We start from the raw sequence: 15,702 nt of genomic DNA on the forward strand, positions 1-15,702 counted from the left end.
AAGCAAGGCATGCTTGTCTAAAGCATGTGCCCTATTCAGATGTGTTGTATGTATATGTATTTATTCCACTTTTGTATATATTTTCAAGGAGTAGGATAATTTCCCCAGTAAGTATACAGTACATAAGAGAAGTATGTTGCAACAGAAGAATAAAGGCACATTTGAGAAGCTCTTTAGCCCAGCCAGTGATGAATAGGATTTCTGATCTAATGCAGCATGAAGCTAATGTGCACACATCATCTGCAGGGACATTAAGACATCCAGCACATGGTCTGAATACACAGTCCCTATATTTGCTCCCCAATGACAACATTTTTCTACAATATCTTTAACTTTCAGGAGGAAAATTTAAAGCGAAACATTAATAAAACCACATTTAGTACATGATGCGTTAAATGAAAATAGTTTTAACTACATTTATTCTATCCCAGTGAAAGCTAATTTCAATTAAACCACTGATTTAATTTAGCAGAAAATTACTATAAATATAGTTTTGATTAAATCACTGAGCAAATTCTAACAGCACAAGCAATTGTCTTTTGAGTTTAGAGGTGTTATTAGCTTTAGCTAAGTGTATCTGTGAAGGAATTTTTTTTATTATGTTAAAGCAAAATCTCTGTCTCCTGCACATCAGCAGTGTGATAATGTTTAAAATGTCTCTAGTATAAGTGTCTGTCAGACAAACGATAAGGGTGTCGTGCCTAGAGCTGATTTTCTTTTTGTTTTAAATACGAGACAAGAATAAATAAATATAACTAAAGTAAAATGAAAAACTTACATTTACATTTTTTAAAGTTCCATATAAATAAATATCACATCCTGAGCAAAATACACAGAAAGATTTTTGTTAACTCCATGTTGTCTTTTGTCAGTAAGACTTGCAGAAATGGATCAGATTTGCCATCACTGAAATGCCATCATTGGCTAATTACAGACCTCATTATTTCCCATGTATCTTTTGAATCATTTCCATGTATTACAGTTTCTCCAAAACAATAGAAACTTTCTCTTTTTTGTTTAGCAGAGAATGCTGAGTTGTCTGATTTTGCTTTGCACCAAATGTGGCAAGCAGATGGCTTTTGTTTTAAACATAATTAAGACCCCACTAATCTGGTGCCTTTTAAAAATGAAACTGTCGCTTCGTCAGACCTTCATTACTTAAGATAATATTGTGAAAATGCACAATTAATTTGCAGGGTATATCTTTAATTAATTAAATACACCCAATTTTGTAATATGATTAATGCCACAAAGTTGTTATCTCCAAATTATTCTAAAATTAATACGAAACGATAATACTTTCTGCATATTTAGCGAGAACTGAGGTTTTGGCTGTGGCAAAATCCTGAAGAACTAATTACACCGGGTAATTCATTAAATCTGGAGGAAAGAAACAAACAAGTATAAATTGATATATTAATCATGGGCTTCATTACGTTAATCTGCGAGTGATTTGAGGTGAAAATGACGAATCTCTCTTGAGCACCGAGCACTTGATAATGGAGATACTGGCCATAAATTTACCCTACATAAAGGCCTCATTAAAAGAAGCATAATTTAATTAAGAGTTAGCCATCGCCCTCCAAATGCATTAATTACCTTGGGTATGATGAGATGAGTTTTGGGATTACTGATGATTTCATTACAGCCAGTGTTGCTGCTAACTGTGGCAGGGACCTGCTGTTGTTGACAGGATAATGGATTGGGTGCCTGGGGATGAATCTGTTCACCTTGCCAGAGTGAGACACAGTGGAGACCGGACCCTCATAAGTGAACACTGCATAGTGCACAGTCCCAAATGCTTACAATAAATGCTTCTCCTTAAAAAAACCTCATAGGTTTAGTCCACCGACATCTTTATGCTTATTAAACTCGTTACTTAAGTTGTTCTTTCAATACGGTTTACAGTTATTTTGTAATCTGTACTCTACTTAAAATGACCCACTTTAAGGTCCTTTGGGAGCAAATGTGCATTACTGCCTTTCTCTGTTTTTATCATGCATTCTTGTTTGCCACTAATATGGCAGTTTGCCAACCTGCATACAAACACCCTCTTTCTTCCACTCTCTCACTTTCTGCTGGGGTGAGAAGGGCGCAGTAGGGCTGACAGCTCAAAGCCCTGGAAACTGACATGTCAATGGCAGATACAAGCTGTTGCGGTTGCACTGGCAGGGACACTTCGCAGATGCTAACTGCTTCCTCTCTGTGACAGCCTGACAAAGACATTGGACTACCTTTCAGAGCTACGTACAGACTGTATGTGGCACAGACAAAGCACTGCTCCATATCTTTAAGGACTTTTTAATCAATAAAACCTTTTTTGGTCCAAATTTGATATATATATTTATATAAGTTTTTGTTTATTTTTTTGTCCAAATATGCCAACAAATTAGGCTAGAAACGAACCTGTAATCTCAATAATTTTACATTTTCAAAATGTAAATAAAATAACTTCTTGGAATTTAAATTAGCATCTTGCATATTACAATATTGGAGTTCTTTCAATCTGAACACTCAAGCCTAATGATTAAATAAGGAAATGGTTATGCATACTCTTTAGGGAGTACTATCAACCAATAATTAATTCATGATGCAGAACTGATGCAGAATGACTGTTTTAACAAATGATGACTTAACAGAATGACAGCCCATTACTTAATTTGGCATGGATGAATAACAGGAAGTCTCACAGACAACTTCATGTTTTTTGTGTCAAAATAAAATCCTTAAACAGTTCAGACTGTTTAGCCTCTGGACTGAAGTGAAATGCTAATAAAATCCCCCCACCCCCACCACTGAACAAGCCCCCCCCCCCCCACCCCCCCAAATGTACTCCAGCCCACAGCTGCAGCTTTCCAGAAAGGCACTCACCATTGCACAGCCGCTCTTCTAAATATTTCCCTCTGCATCTTTAGGGTCCTGCAGACTGTTTAGCTGGAGAGAGCTGGGTAAGAGTCTCAAAATGTGCTGTTTTGAGCCGAGATGAGAGAGAGAAGGGCAGGCGAGCAGCAGTCTTCCAGTCCGCAGCAGCAACGCGCCAAGCCCGCCCTGCACTGGGAGCCATCGCATTCAGCCAAGATTGCTTCATACAAAAGTTGACAATGCCCCAGTGAAAGCCATTGATGATATTCAACATTTTTTAAATAGCTGAGCAGAATGGACAACATGGCAGACCACAAAACTTGGTAGGGAAACTGACCTGGAGCTCCTGAAAAACACCAGAGCATATGACAGAGAAGCTGTGAAACTGAGAGAATCTGAAATAAAACAAAACACGTTACTTCTGAAGCTAAGATGCCCAGTGCTCACAGTTACAGCATGACTGAGGTTTGTTAAAAGGGTAAAACCTAGATATTATATATAATAAAGTCAATATAGAGTTGAATATATGAACAGAGTCAATATATACTGTATACAATATAGTCATATAGAGTAATTATTGAAAGAAAGGAGGAAAAAACATTTTGCAAAGGATAAACAGTAAGCATACCGGCAAAATTGAAGCAATGCAAACACGTTCCTAAATAACCATATAAATGATGACCTTTCTGTGCTCATCCATTTCAGCCTTTAATTGTTGTTCTGATTGTCTTGAAGGCTCCTGACACTAAGTGGTGTTTTATTTCCATCTTTGTCAAAATGACAGGCATAGATTAATAAAGACATTTAACACAGCCCGCAACACCAATCTGTTAATATGCGACCTGGGGCAAATGAAGGCTTACAGACATATAGAGGAAATTCTTATAGGTTAATTTGATTTCATAATTAAATATGTGAGGTAAAGAATTTCTGTTGTATTTATGCTCTCTACGCAAAGTGGCATTATTCAGCTTCCCAGAGGAATAATGACTATTTCATTAAGAAAAGGTGAGAATCACTGCTATTGTGACCCTGCCCATCGCCCCATCTAAAGGCCATCATCACATTCACACCCCACCGACCACAGACGGCTGTTATCCACATTATTACCATACATGCCACAGGGGGCAGTTTTGTTTCACAAAAATTACATTGTTACACTATATTAAAACATGGAGTTGAACTGCTGCCACTTATTATGCATTTGTTTTCCAGTAATTATGACTCAAGACTTTTAAAGGAACTTAATTTGGACTGCTGGAGGTGTGCTCTGCATCTGGTCTGTGTGACTTCCCAGGGTTTAAAGTATGGGATTAGTCACCCGGAAAACTGTCCATCTGGAATTGCGTAATTATATTGAACAGGGGCAAATTACAGCTTTGACAGCAGAGGCCGGCCCGGTCTGATCTTACAGGTGCGTAGGGGAAGAGAGAGCAAGCTGCAGGGAGAAAGAGAGATCTTCCTGGAAATCTACGTCAGTGGCACTCATCTCAAATCATTACCTGCCATCAAAGTGCTAATTTTACTCTGCACATTACACCCAATCCTCCTCGTCCAACCCCCTCCACGCTGGGCTGGATGGGGAAGCCTGGTGGGAAAATGACATTCAATCCACCGGCTGCCCCATTCAGGCCAAATTGTCAAATGATGGCTCTCCACCTCTAAAGTTTCAGGAAGTGAAAGGTGGCACCGGCCCTGGGCTTAGTCAAGGACTGAAAGCAGTTGAGGGAGGAATGGGGAAAGAGAAGAAAATCCCCAGCATCCATATTTTGTGCCCATCTACACAAGGAATATCAGATATCATAAATTAATAATTCATACATTTCATATCTTTAGAGTAATTGTGCCAGATTTTTCACCTGTCTTTATTTTGCAACCTGAACAAAACTTGGCTTGTGATAGGAAAGGCCAATTATCAGAAATTGTAAGAGATCTTGAGGCTCTATAGAGACCAGGTTTTTTTTTTTGTTACTGTATGTTTTTCTCTATATGACTTGGATGCTGAATTTTTCTGAAAAAAAGAGAATTTTTACAAAAGAGAGTAACTGACCTAATTACATTTACTGCAATGTATATATTGCTTATTTTTTGTATCATTAATGCAAATGACAATAAATCCAGATGTGATCCATAACTGTCATATCTTTAGGCCAATGAAACAAAAGGCAACCGCTTTACTAAACGGATCATGTGCAACCATACGAAGCCGCTGGAACACAGCACATAAATGTGCATACAAACACAAGCACACATGTGCAAAACAAAAGCGAACTCTTCATGGCCAAGGCACACAGCGAATATGCAGAAATATTGTACTCAACGTAACCCCCCTTCCCACCCCACACCCGGAAAGAGGGGTGCTCTCTGTGCTAATTAAGTGCTAATGGTTGTGGCCCTGCAGAGAATACTAATTAGGATTTCTATTCTTCTTTTGGGTGAGCATGTACTTCAACACTGCCTAATGAGGGGAGGCAGGTATGTGTGTGCTGTGTGCTGGGTTAATGGGGGGTCCACTCTCAGGTCTCAGGGCTGTGGGCTGAAGAGGGGGGCGTTTCCTGTGCCTTGGCCTCTCTCACATAGAACCACACACACACACACAATGAAAAGAAACTCAATCAAGATTCTTAGTATATCTACACTCTCCAACTCGCTCGGTGCTCTCTAGCCTTATCTATACTATTTTCTATTCCTATATTCAAATATCACCATCACATCTTAAAGGGATAGTTCACCCAAAAATGAAAACTGTTATAATTTACCTCATGTCATCGTGACTTTACTCCATGGTATATAAAACAAGAGAGAATAAACCGTTTTTGTTGTCCATGCAGTTAAAGTCAATTTGGCTTTCAAAATATCTTCTTTAAGTTGAACTGTAACATAACAGTGAGTACACCATCTAAACATTTCAACTGACAGGAGGAAACTAAAATGACATTGATGATCATAAAACACATTGATTAATCTACCTCTAGTTATTAGTGACAGGAAATGTTGCAAAAGTAACTGTACAAAGTTCACAGAGTTTGCTCTTTGGACTTTTACATGTTCTGAAGAATACATCTCAGAAGGCATAAGTTAAATGAATGAAGCAATGTATTTTAACATCTCAATACATTTTAACAAGGTACAGTTCCACACTCTGCTCCTCTTGTGAGAAAGAATTAATGAATGCAAGTAATTCAATGACAACTTAACTCACTTCTCGGGGCATTCAGACTGAATAACCCGAGTTCTCAGAGAGCCATGAAAGCTGTCACTTCAAAAGTGCTTGCCGTTGAGAAAACGATTCCCGTCAGCCAAAACTTCCTGTTTATTTACAGGCAATGACTAGATAAAAATAAATAAATAAACACACATTGTGCCGAGCAGAGAGACAGCGGTGAATCTGTTGGCAGTGTAGTGTAAGTGGGAATATGAGAGGATGTGCATGCGCGTAAACACGCAGTTTGGGGGTGGTATTGGAATTACCTGAGAAAGATAATGGCAATGCATTAGATTAACTCTCCGCCCTTAAATGCGACACATTTAAGTAATCTTGTCCCCCGAAAACATGTCAATGGCTGAAAGGCTGCCTCAGCGCTATCAGGACCCTCTGGTCCCCCACACTGATGCAGCTGGCAAAACGTTACCGTCGACTGTCAAAACGCAGCGCGAGATCTAGTTATAATATAATTGAATTTTCATATCAGAGGAGACCAGAGTTCTAGCAGACAATAGGAGTGCTGAGTCCTCTCTGATATTGGCACAGACCCTTTGCCACGCGCATGAAATCAGTATGTTAATGTTCCCCGGGTTTTCTTTTTTTAAGGGCACTTGTGCCTCAGCAATGTAATACCGATGTGGTTTCTAAAAATTGCAACTATTGATAAGTAGGCAGCTAGAAACCCTTAGACCACCCCCTGCTGCTACCTTCCCCATCCAAGCAAGCAAGCTCCCAGACACTGCAGCACCCCCATCCCACACCCCTTTATTAAAATTGTAATTTATTTTTCTAAATCAGAATGACAGCTTGCTTTCTTTTCTCTGCAGCAGGCGGTGAATCAAGCTGGTTTAATTACTTTCGTAACTTCGCTGACCCTGGCACTGCACGCCTTGTGCCGAGGAAAATGGGCCGGCGACAAAGCTCTCCCACAGCCGCGGCCGCCTCTGTTCATTTAAAATGCAGGAATTTATCAAACTCAGGATTTTCTATGATTTTGTTAACATTTCACCTCCTATCTTTTCCACGTTCTCATTTGACCCTCTCGGACCGGCGTCTCCCAGCCCTCCACCGATAGCAAAAGCTTGATGCATACAGAAGTTAAGTTCATTCAAGGAGAGTGAGTGCACTGCTGGTTGGTCTGATGTATACTTACGTGCATGCATGTCAATTAAGAGACATGTTTATCACTGTCCTAAGTGGTTTGTCGTGGCCCAGGCGGTTGCCCTCACAGCAGAAGAACAGATCTGAGATGCTCAGCAGGAATCAACAATGCACTCTCAGCAGCTTCTGACCAACAGAGGTCAGAGTCATCCTGCAGTTGAGAAAGAGCATGTCAACACACAAGTCACATGACAGTTTAAAAGTGTCGACTGTGCCCGTTTAATCAGGAATATTTCTTTTTCAAAAGTTTCTCTAAAAAAACAAACAGAAGCCAGATATCTGGTCTCCCGAAACCTGCTCCGCATTAACCCTCCCAAGCTGTTTGTCTTACTAAAGGCTTTAATATGGTGTAATCCCTGCTATCACCCTCACCTCCTGACTGGCACCCCTCTGTTCCAGCCTGCCCGGCGACTGAGAAACGACGTTAACCCGGTGGGCATGATCGTGGGCTGACGGTCTGATAATTGAATGAATGATTATCTGTCTCATTAATAGACAATGATACAGAGTGCACGGCCATATATCTAGAATATTAATGAGAAGCTGCAGGGGGCTTGATAAGAAGGAAATAGTGTGGCTGCTGTAATGGGGTTTAAAACAATTTGCCCAGGTCGGGGTGGCCCAGCTGATTTGGGCTGTTTAATCCTCAGTAACCCTTACACACAGCTCGCGGCTCTATATGTGTGATCATCAGCCACATACAGCCGTGAGCCTCCAGCATCCCTGCTGCACCCGGAGCTGATTGATCAGTAACCCTCTGGTTCTGACTCAAGTCTAGGATTTTATTAGCATTTTTTCACTCACGAAGGAGGCTTATTTATTGCTTATATATTTTTATATAATATTGTGATATCTTTGAAATATCTGAAGATTTTTGATATGCCTTATTTCAATTATTTAAGTCCACATTACACTGATTTATTTCATTTATCAGACACTTTTAAATTAATAAATGCTAATATTATTTTAATGAATATTTGTTAATTTTTTGATTATTTTTAATGAACCCCAATAAATAAAAACATTCTATTTTATTCTCTCTTTAATCTATATATAATTAAGCAATATTATTAAAATGTTCTATTCAAAGACATTTAAATGCCTGCATCAAAATACATTTGACAACAGTGATTTTATATACATAGAAAGCACATTAAATGCAAGTAAAGGGTCTAATTTTAAGGTTTCAAATACATTTTGGAAGAATTAAAATATCATAATGTGGTTGTAATAATGTTTCATTGTCATTTGTGTAACACTCATATTTATGTAAAATTGAAGTTCTGACCTGTACATACTAACATATTTAAAAGAATAAGTAAGCATACTAAATTTTATTGCATTTTCAATGAGCAAAAAATGATTACTGAAAAGACATTAATATTTGGGCTAAAACTATTTAGTCTTTTATTATATCATAAATTGATTCTTGTGTTTAATATGCCTGACAAGATTCTTACACGTAATTACTTTTTAGTGGGTGTTTTCTGGAAATCATGGTAAAAATGCATTCACTGCTTTGTCATGTAATATGATATTACTTTGTTTAGTAATATGATTAAGAAAAGTTTCTTGTGAAAATGTTCATGTGGTCAAAATCTGAATTAAGAGGCAAATTAAACATTTATACTGAAGGTCTGCTTGAACACCCATGTGAATCAATATCTACCACCTATTACACTGGAAAGCAATATTTCCCTTTTTAGCATGCAATAATTGTGTTTAGGCCAGTGAAGTACCTTATTATAGGTTTGTCAGAGAGAGAAAGCCCTGTTCCCATGGCGACTATGAAAGCCATTTGCCTCCTTTTCAGCTGGGTAATGAACTTCTTTCCTCTTTATGTCACTCTTCCTCTCCCCTCTCAGCATCTCAGTCCTTGAAATCATTAGTTTATTCTTGAATGTGACAAACAACAGAACAGAGAGACCATGAAAGTAAAGTCATCATGCATCCCAGGTTGAACAGTTTGCTTATAAAAAGTACGTCTCAGTAGGTAGAAACAGAACGTCTGTATGATGGGAAAGGACAACCTTAACTCCTCATCTACTTTTTTATAAATCAGGGTTAATTCTAACATGCAGATTTTGCAAAGATGTATCATGTTTATTGTTGTTGACTGCATACATGTAAAACCTATGTGGCAATGTAAAAATCGAATGTCAATGAACTTACACAATCGTCTACATAGACATTGCTATCACCACACCTTTTTGATGAGCTGCCTGAAGATCAGATGTCACCTTTCTCTGTAAGTTAACTTTTTTGATCCACTTCAAATGTTGACTATTGTGTGTACGTGTGTATACACACCACACACTTTGTTTTGCTGTTTCGTAGATTAATATGAAATACTACCTTTTATTATCATTTTACAGAGCTATATATTTTTTTTATATATAGTGATTGATCGAAAACGTGCTTTTGTGACCAAATAAATCAATTATCTTTAGACTGTGTAAAAGCCCTTATGTCAGTGAACAACACAAAACACATAAAGGTTACTTATTGCTAGAACTGATGGGAAAAACCATGCTTCTCTGGCAGTTACATTTATTTTTTTATTTTTTGCTCAATGTCTTTTATGAGTATTGAATTGCGGTGCTCACAACATTGATTTCTCCCAAGCCTTGTCCTTGGGCCGTGCACAAGAATGAGAGGATGAAAACAGTTGAGGACATGAGAGACAGAGAGGGAGGGAAAATCAGAACTATTAAAGAGAAATAAATGTCAGACATAAAACATCACCCACCCTCTTTAACAACAACATATAAGTGAATAATATTTACCCGTAGAAGTATTACAATAAAGGGCTTACCACTTCAAAAACAAAAAACTTGCAATTGGCAACACTCAAACACTTGTTTGTTTGCTTTTAATTGTATTATTCACAGAGGTTATTTACAGATGTTTTTTTCCCATTTTGAACAAGAATCCAAAGAGTAAACTTAGTCTACACTGTAGACTCTTTTTTTTATATGCATGTATTGTGTATGGGCATTGACTTATTTGATGCCGTTTGTTTCCAAATATTCAGAGTGTTTTAGTACAAGAAAAGAAGGGTGATATTAACCCTCTATCTCCTGTGCATATTAAACTATTCATGACCTGAACAACCCCACAACAAAAGCAGCAGCCAACAGGTCAATTTATCACAGTCAAAGGCACAGAGAGCTCAAGGAGATGTGGGTATTAGTCCATGCACTTATTCCTTATCAGAGTCATTTGAAAACAGCTCTGGGGACCTCTACTGACCGAAAGAAAAAAAACTATTTCACGATCAAAAAAAAAAAAAAAAAAAAAAGGTCAAATGCAACATGTGCTATATTATGCCATTTCACACAAATATATAAAATTACTTTTTAATAAAAGCACTTTCTTTATAATAACATTTGAAATTTTAAATTAATCTTTTGCTATGTGTCCTTAAATGACACCCACAATCTCACACTGTACAGTATATATGGTTAAATATAAATTATTATATAAAAATGCATTGAAGTGTACAAAATTTTGTAAATAAAAAAATACAACAAAATACAAAAAATACAACAAAAGTTGTAAATCATACATAAATGCCTGGCAGTATAAAAAAATACATGAAAATACAAATTAAACAAAAAATATATGTCTGCACATAGCAGACATAAATTATTGCTTTACAATACATTGTCTAGCATGCTGTCAATAAAATAGATCCTTTCATTCTACTTAAGTATTTTGTGAGCAAGTATGGTCTCTGCTTCTGATTTATTTTAGTTGTGATTTTGTTTGTATCAGAGAGGGGCATATAAAACACAGGATATACACAGAAAACTCAGCCAAAGTAAACACAAAACACATTATGTTAATGCAATTTTAAATTAAACAAAAGCCATGACCAGAGAACCATCATAAAATATAATATTATTTTAAAAGAAACTTAACATGAAATAATAAAATGCATAAATTCCTAAACATTCCCACAGATGTTACATCTGGATTAAAAAAAAAGAAAAAATCTCTCCTCAATACGCCAAAACAGATCTTATTTCTTCGATCTTTTTTTCCTTCATTCAGCCCAGCTATACAAATACTCAAACATGCAGCAACACAGCTGTAGATCTGCTCCGCCAAAGGAGAAAAACATATGTACGAGGAATGAAACAAGCCAAGCAGGGATAACTGCACAACTGCAGCTCGGATTTCAGCCTCCCCCACAACCATTCACCTTTTCACTCAAAGTGCCTTTCCAACTTTTCTGTTTGATTCAAATAAATGATATTTTAACAGCATTTTATTTTATCTTTACCATGTGTTCAGTATCAACATAGAGAGTCGAATAAAATGGGTATTCTTTAATAATCAATACAAAATGAATTTCTTTCATTGGTTAAATACTATGAAAACTCAAGTCCTACTTTTTTGCAGGAGGATTTCACACTTACCATAGGACCTTTACAAATAACATAAGACACAAAAGGCTTTGTACTGGCATTTCTGTAATAACAGTCACAGGCCAGAGTCCATCTCTACTCTATAGTAGGTTTTGTTTTCTGTGTTGACAGAACCCCAACACTGTCAAACTGTCCTTGACCAACAGTGAGAAACTTAAACATTACAAGTAACCAGGAGTTGATTGGCCATCAGAGCTTTCATAAAACAAGATGCAGTTCACCACACTGAATGAAGAAAAAAAACAAGAAAAAAAACATTAGGAGTGCACAAAGGAAGCAAAAAGAATCCTTTACTTTTATCTACACTGTAGTGTTTACAAGACTGTCCTGAATTCTTCTGGATGCGTATCTGCAGAATGATGTCTGTTGACAGAGAATGCTTGGGATTTCTTTACAAAATTTGCAGCAGTCTTCCAGAACTGCTTTTTAAAAGATTACCCAAAATGTCTGGGTATGTGTATCTAGAGTCTCGACTCAGTGCCAGCTTTGGCATCTGGATTCTTAACGGCCAGCCCGATGTTGTTATCATGCACATAAGCAGTTGAACGAGTGTTTGGAGTCTTTCTAGTGAACACTCGGAGGAGTTTAGAGCGGTACTGATCCCCTGCCAGGAAGTAGAGGATGGGGTCCAAACAGCTGTTCATGCTAGCAAGTGGGCGAGTGATTTTATAAGCAAAGTTGACAATATTAAGCAACCTGCAATCTGCGTCTAGAATACGATAGGCGTAGTAGAGCGAACGGGTGATGTGGAAGGGTACAAAGCAAATCGCAAACACAACCAAGACCACTATGATAAGTTTAATGGACTTCTTCCGGGATGAACTCGGTTGACTTTGGGACAGGCCCTTTCGGGGTTGGCAAAGGGCCCGTGCCATTAAACAATAGCAGACCATGAGGACCAGAAATGGCAGGATAAACAGCAGGACCATCACCACTGAGTTGTAGGTAACATAGTTGTGAAATTCATCCGGGCGGCTGGTGTCATGACACAAAGTGTCATTTCCTCTTTGAGAAGTGCTGACAAAAATCAGTGTGGGCACCAGGCAGGCTATCACAGCAGTCCAGACAAAACCACACACCATGTGGGCATGGCGTGGCTTGATCAAAGTCATAGTTCGAATGGGGTGACAGATACCAAGGTAGCGGTGCACACTGATGCAAGTGAGAAACAGGATGCTGCAGTACAAATTAGCATAGAAAAGAAACCGCACAGTCTTACAGAGAAAAACCCCAAAAGGCCAGTGGCTGCGGTTTGCGTAGTAGTATATGAGCATAGGCAAGGAGAGCACATAGAGCGTGTCCGACAGGGCCAGATGGAACATATAAATTGTACTGGGTTTCCAGGGCCTCATCTTAGTGATGAACATCCACAGAGCCACAGAGTTAAGTATCAGTCCCAGGAAACACACTAGGGAGTATGATACAGGGAGCAGAATATACTTGAACTCCTCATTGAAGAGACAGCTGAAATTCACTTCATTCTCAGACATCGGTATCAGTGTGGTGTACGGAAGGGACACATTCCCTGAGACGCTTTTCCTTAAGAATGAATTCATTTCTCTGTTAAAATAACAAAATATGTTTATAGCAATTTTTAGAAACAGCAAGTTAGAAGTCAACACAAAATAAAGTTGAATTAAAGGGATAGTTCACCCAAAAATCTAAATTATGTCATTAATAACTCACCCTCATGTCGTTCCAAAACCGTGAGCCCTCCGTTTATCTTCGGAACACAGTTTAATATATTTTAGATTTAGCCGAGAGCTTTCTGTCCCTCCATTGAAACTGTGTGTACGGTATACCGTCCATGTACAGAAAGGTAAGAAAAACATCATCAAAGTAGTCCATGTGACATCAGAGAGTCAGTTAGAATTTTTTGAAGCATCGAAAATACATTTTGGTCCAAAAATAGCAAAAACTACGACTTTGTTCAGCATTGTCTTCTCTTCCGTGTCTGTTGTGAGAGAGTTCAAAACAAAGCAGTTTGTGATAACCGGTAACTGTCCGAAAGAACTACTGGTGATCCGAAAACCGATGCAACCGGTTCTTGACTCGTGAACGAGTCAGTCTTTTGTTCGTTATCTGGCTCAGCTCGGTGTTCATCTTCAGTTCAGTCAGTGTACTGTTTGAGTACATGAATTACTCCGGGATATTGGTTTGTTTGAACTCAGAGGGTGTGTCAGCCACATTAAAAAACTTAACAGCTTAAGTCATTTGCGGATTAATGCGTATAGACGTGAACCGTTTAAAACGATTCAGGTCGATTTGGTGAACTCGTTCAAAAAGATCCGGTTACATCGAATGATTTGTTGGCGAACCGGATATTACGGAGGTCTCACGAGGGTAAATTATTAATGACATAATTTTGATTTTTGGGTGAACTATCCCTTTAAGTGTATAACATTATGTCACAAGCTAAAATCAACAAACTACTGGCTGAACGTGTCTACTAAATAATAGACTGTTTTGTGTGCTAAAAAGTCTGATTTTTAACTCATTATAGGGGTTAGGTCTAAACAATTTTCAAAAACCACAAGAAAACTTATTCTCATAAATCATGACAACTTCCGAGATAAGCTCATACAAATCTCCCGTTTGAGCACTATGCTGTTTTATAATACATCACAAAACAGAAAGAAAAACTTTTTCGCACACGAGAATTTGTTTGGAAAAACACTGAGAGAAAGGGGGGCACGAGTTGTTTTCACGTGCTAAAACTTACCGCTCACTTAGCTTGAACGAGGTACATACGTCCCTTCACAGATCAAAAAATGCACTTAGATGGTTGACGCTAGTGATTCAAAAATCAGCTTGTTTAAAAGGTTTAGGTATCCAGATTTAACGTACTGTGAGCTCAATCTGCTGTGGCTGTGGGACTAGGTGAGAGAGAGAGAGAGAGAGAGAATTAGCTGAGGGGCGGGGAAGTTTCTCCCTTCAGAACTTCAAAACCAATTCACCAACATTAGTGACAGGCATTGGTCAATATATCATCACTTTTTTGTTAAATACTACGAGAAACCTGCTAAAACATTAAAAGACTTAGTTTCAGATAGCCTATTAAAAGAGGAACTCTTCTTTTTCTACTCATTCATGTAATTTTCTAAACTAAATCGCTTGAACTCCTCTCAGTATCATATCATGCGCTTATCAGTTTCTGCCATCTTTGCCCGTCACACAGATAGTAATTTACAATCGAAGCTCATCTCACATGCTCTTTAAACTTTACATGTGGCTTTAGTAAATGATACAGCCCAGTTTTTATGATAAAATCCTTGACGGTACATCATATGACACTTTAACCCAAACGCACGCACACATGGTGCTGTTTTCTTTCTGGTGTATAGGCCTACATAGCAACTCCAGACAGATACGCTTAATATTTTAATTCCAGGATCTTAGAAACGTTTTAGTTTGTTCTAATTTTCCCCGCGAATGAACTTCCTTTATTCTATTTATCTTTTTCATTTCACTTCCAGCAAGCCATGTGACTACTGTACATACCATATGCAAGGAATTGTGTCTTTAAATTCCAAAATAATAATGCACTTCAGTTCCAAAGAAGTTCCAGGTTTTCCAAATCCAGTAACAGCGGAAATAAAAAAAAAATGCGTTTCCCAAGAGTTCTAAGGGAGCTTATGCATAGACCTATTTGTTTTGAGCAAAGTTAATATTTAGTAAAAAGTTTAAACACAGTCCTATTTGACCAATGAAAGGTTAGTGCATGCCTGCCTTAGAGAGGAGACCTTAATGCTCATGTGCTGTAACGGATTCTTTAGTAAATAATCACACACGTTTATACATCCACACATAATATGATCCGTGTTTGGCATACGATGTAAAAATGGAAGACTTGTGTCTGGAAAGCTAAATAAACAGGACAAAAGTTTACTGTAAGAAAGATTTTTAACTGCTGGTGATCAGTTGGAGTGCCATTAGGGTGCATTACTGCTATGCTTGCAATTGTTTTATGATGTTGGCTGCAGTAATAAACTACATAGTTTGAAATTAAATAATCTGTGATGTGGTTTTCAAATTTATTTG

The 15,702-nt window shown here is 37.9% G+C and overlaps 1 protein-coding gene across 1 annotated transcript; it reads right to left on the bottom strand.

Moving 5' to 3' along the window:
- Nucleotides 1-11,878: 11,878 nt before the first annotated feature.
- Nucleotides 11,879-15,145, bottom strand: LOC132109525 (P2Y purinoceptor 4-like). The gene is made up of 2 exons (XM_059515674.1): nt 14,384-15,145; nt 11,879-13,221 (listed from the first exon to the last, which is right to left on the bottom strand). The coding sequence occupies exon 2, from the start codon at nt 13,215-13,217 to the stop codon at nt 12,123-12,125; it is 1,095 nt and encodes a 364-aa protein (XP_059371657.1). The 5' UTR covers nt 13,218-13,221; nt 14,384-15,145; the 3' UTR covers nt 11,879-12,122.
- Between the last annotated feature and the right edge of the window lie 557 nt (nt 15,146-15,702).

The sequence above is a fragment of the Carassius carassius genome, chromosome 29 (assembly GCF_963082965.1).
Source record: "Carassius carassius chromosome 29, fCarCar2.1, whole genome shotgun sequence".
Lineage (NCBI taxonomy): Eukaryota > Metazoa > Chordata > Actinopteri > Cypriniformes > Cyprinidae > Carassius > Carassius carassius.

Bases quoted from the DNA above. Each gene is read 5' to 3' on its own strand.
- LOC132109525 (XM_059515674.1), bottom strand. From the start codon at position 13,217: ATGAATTCATTCTTAAGGAAAAGCGTCTCAGGGAATGTGTCCCTTCCG.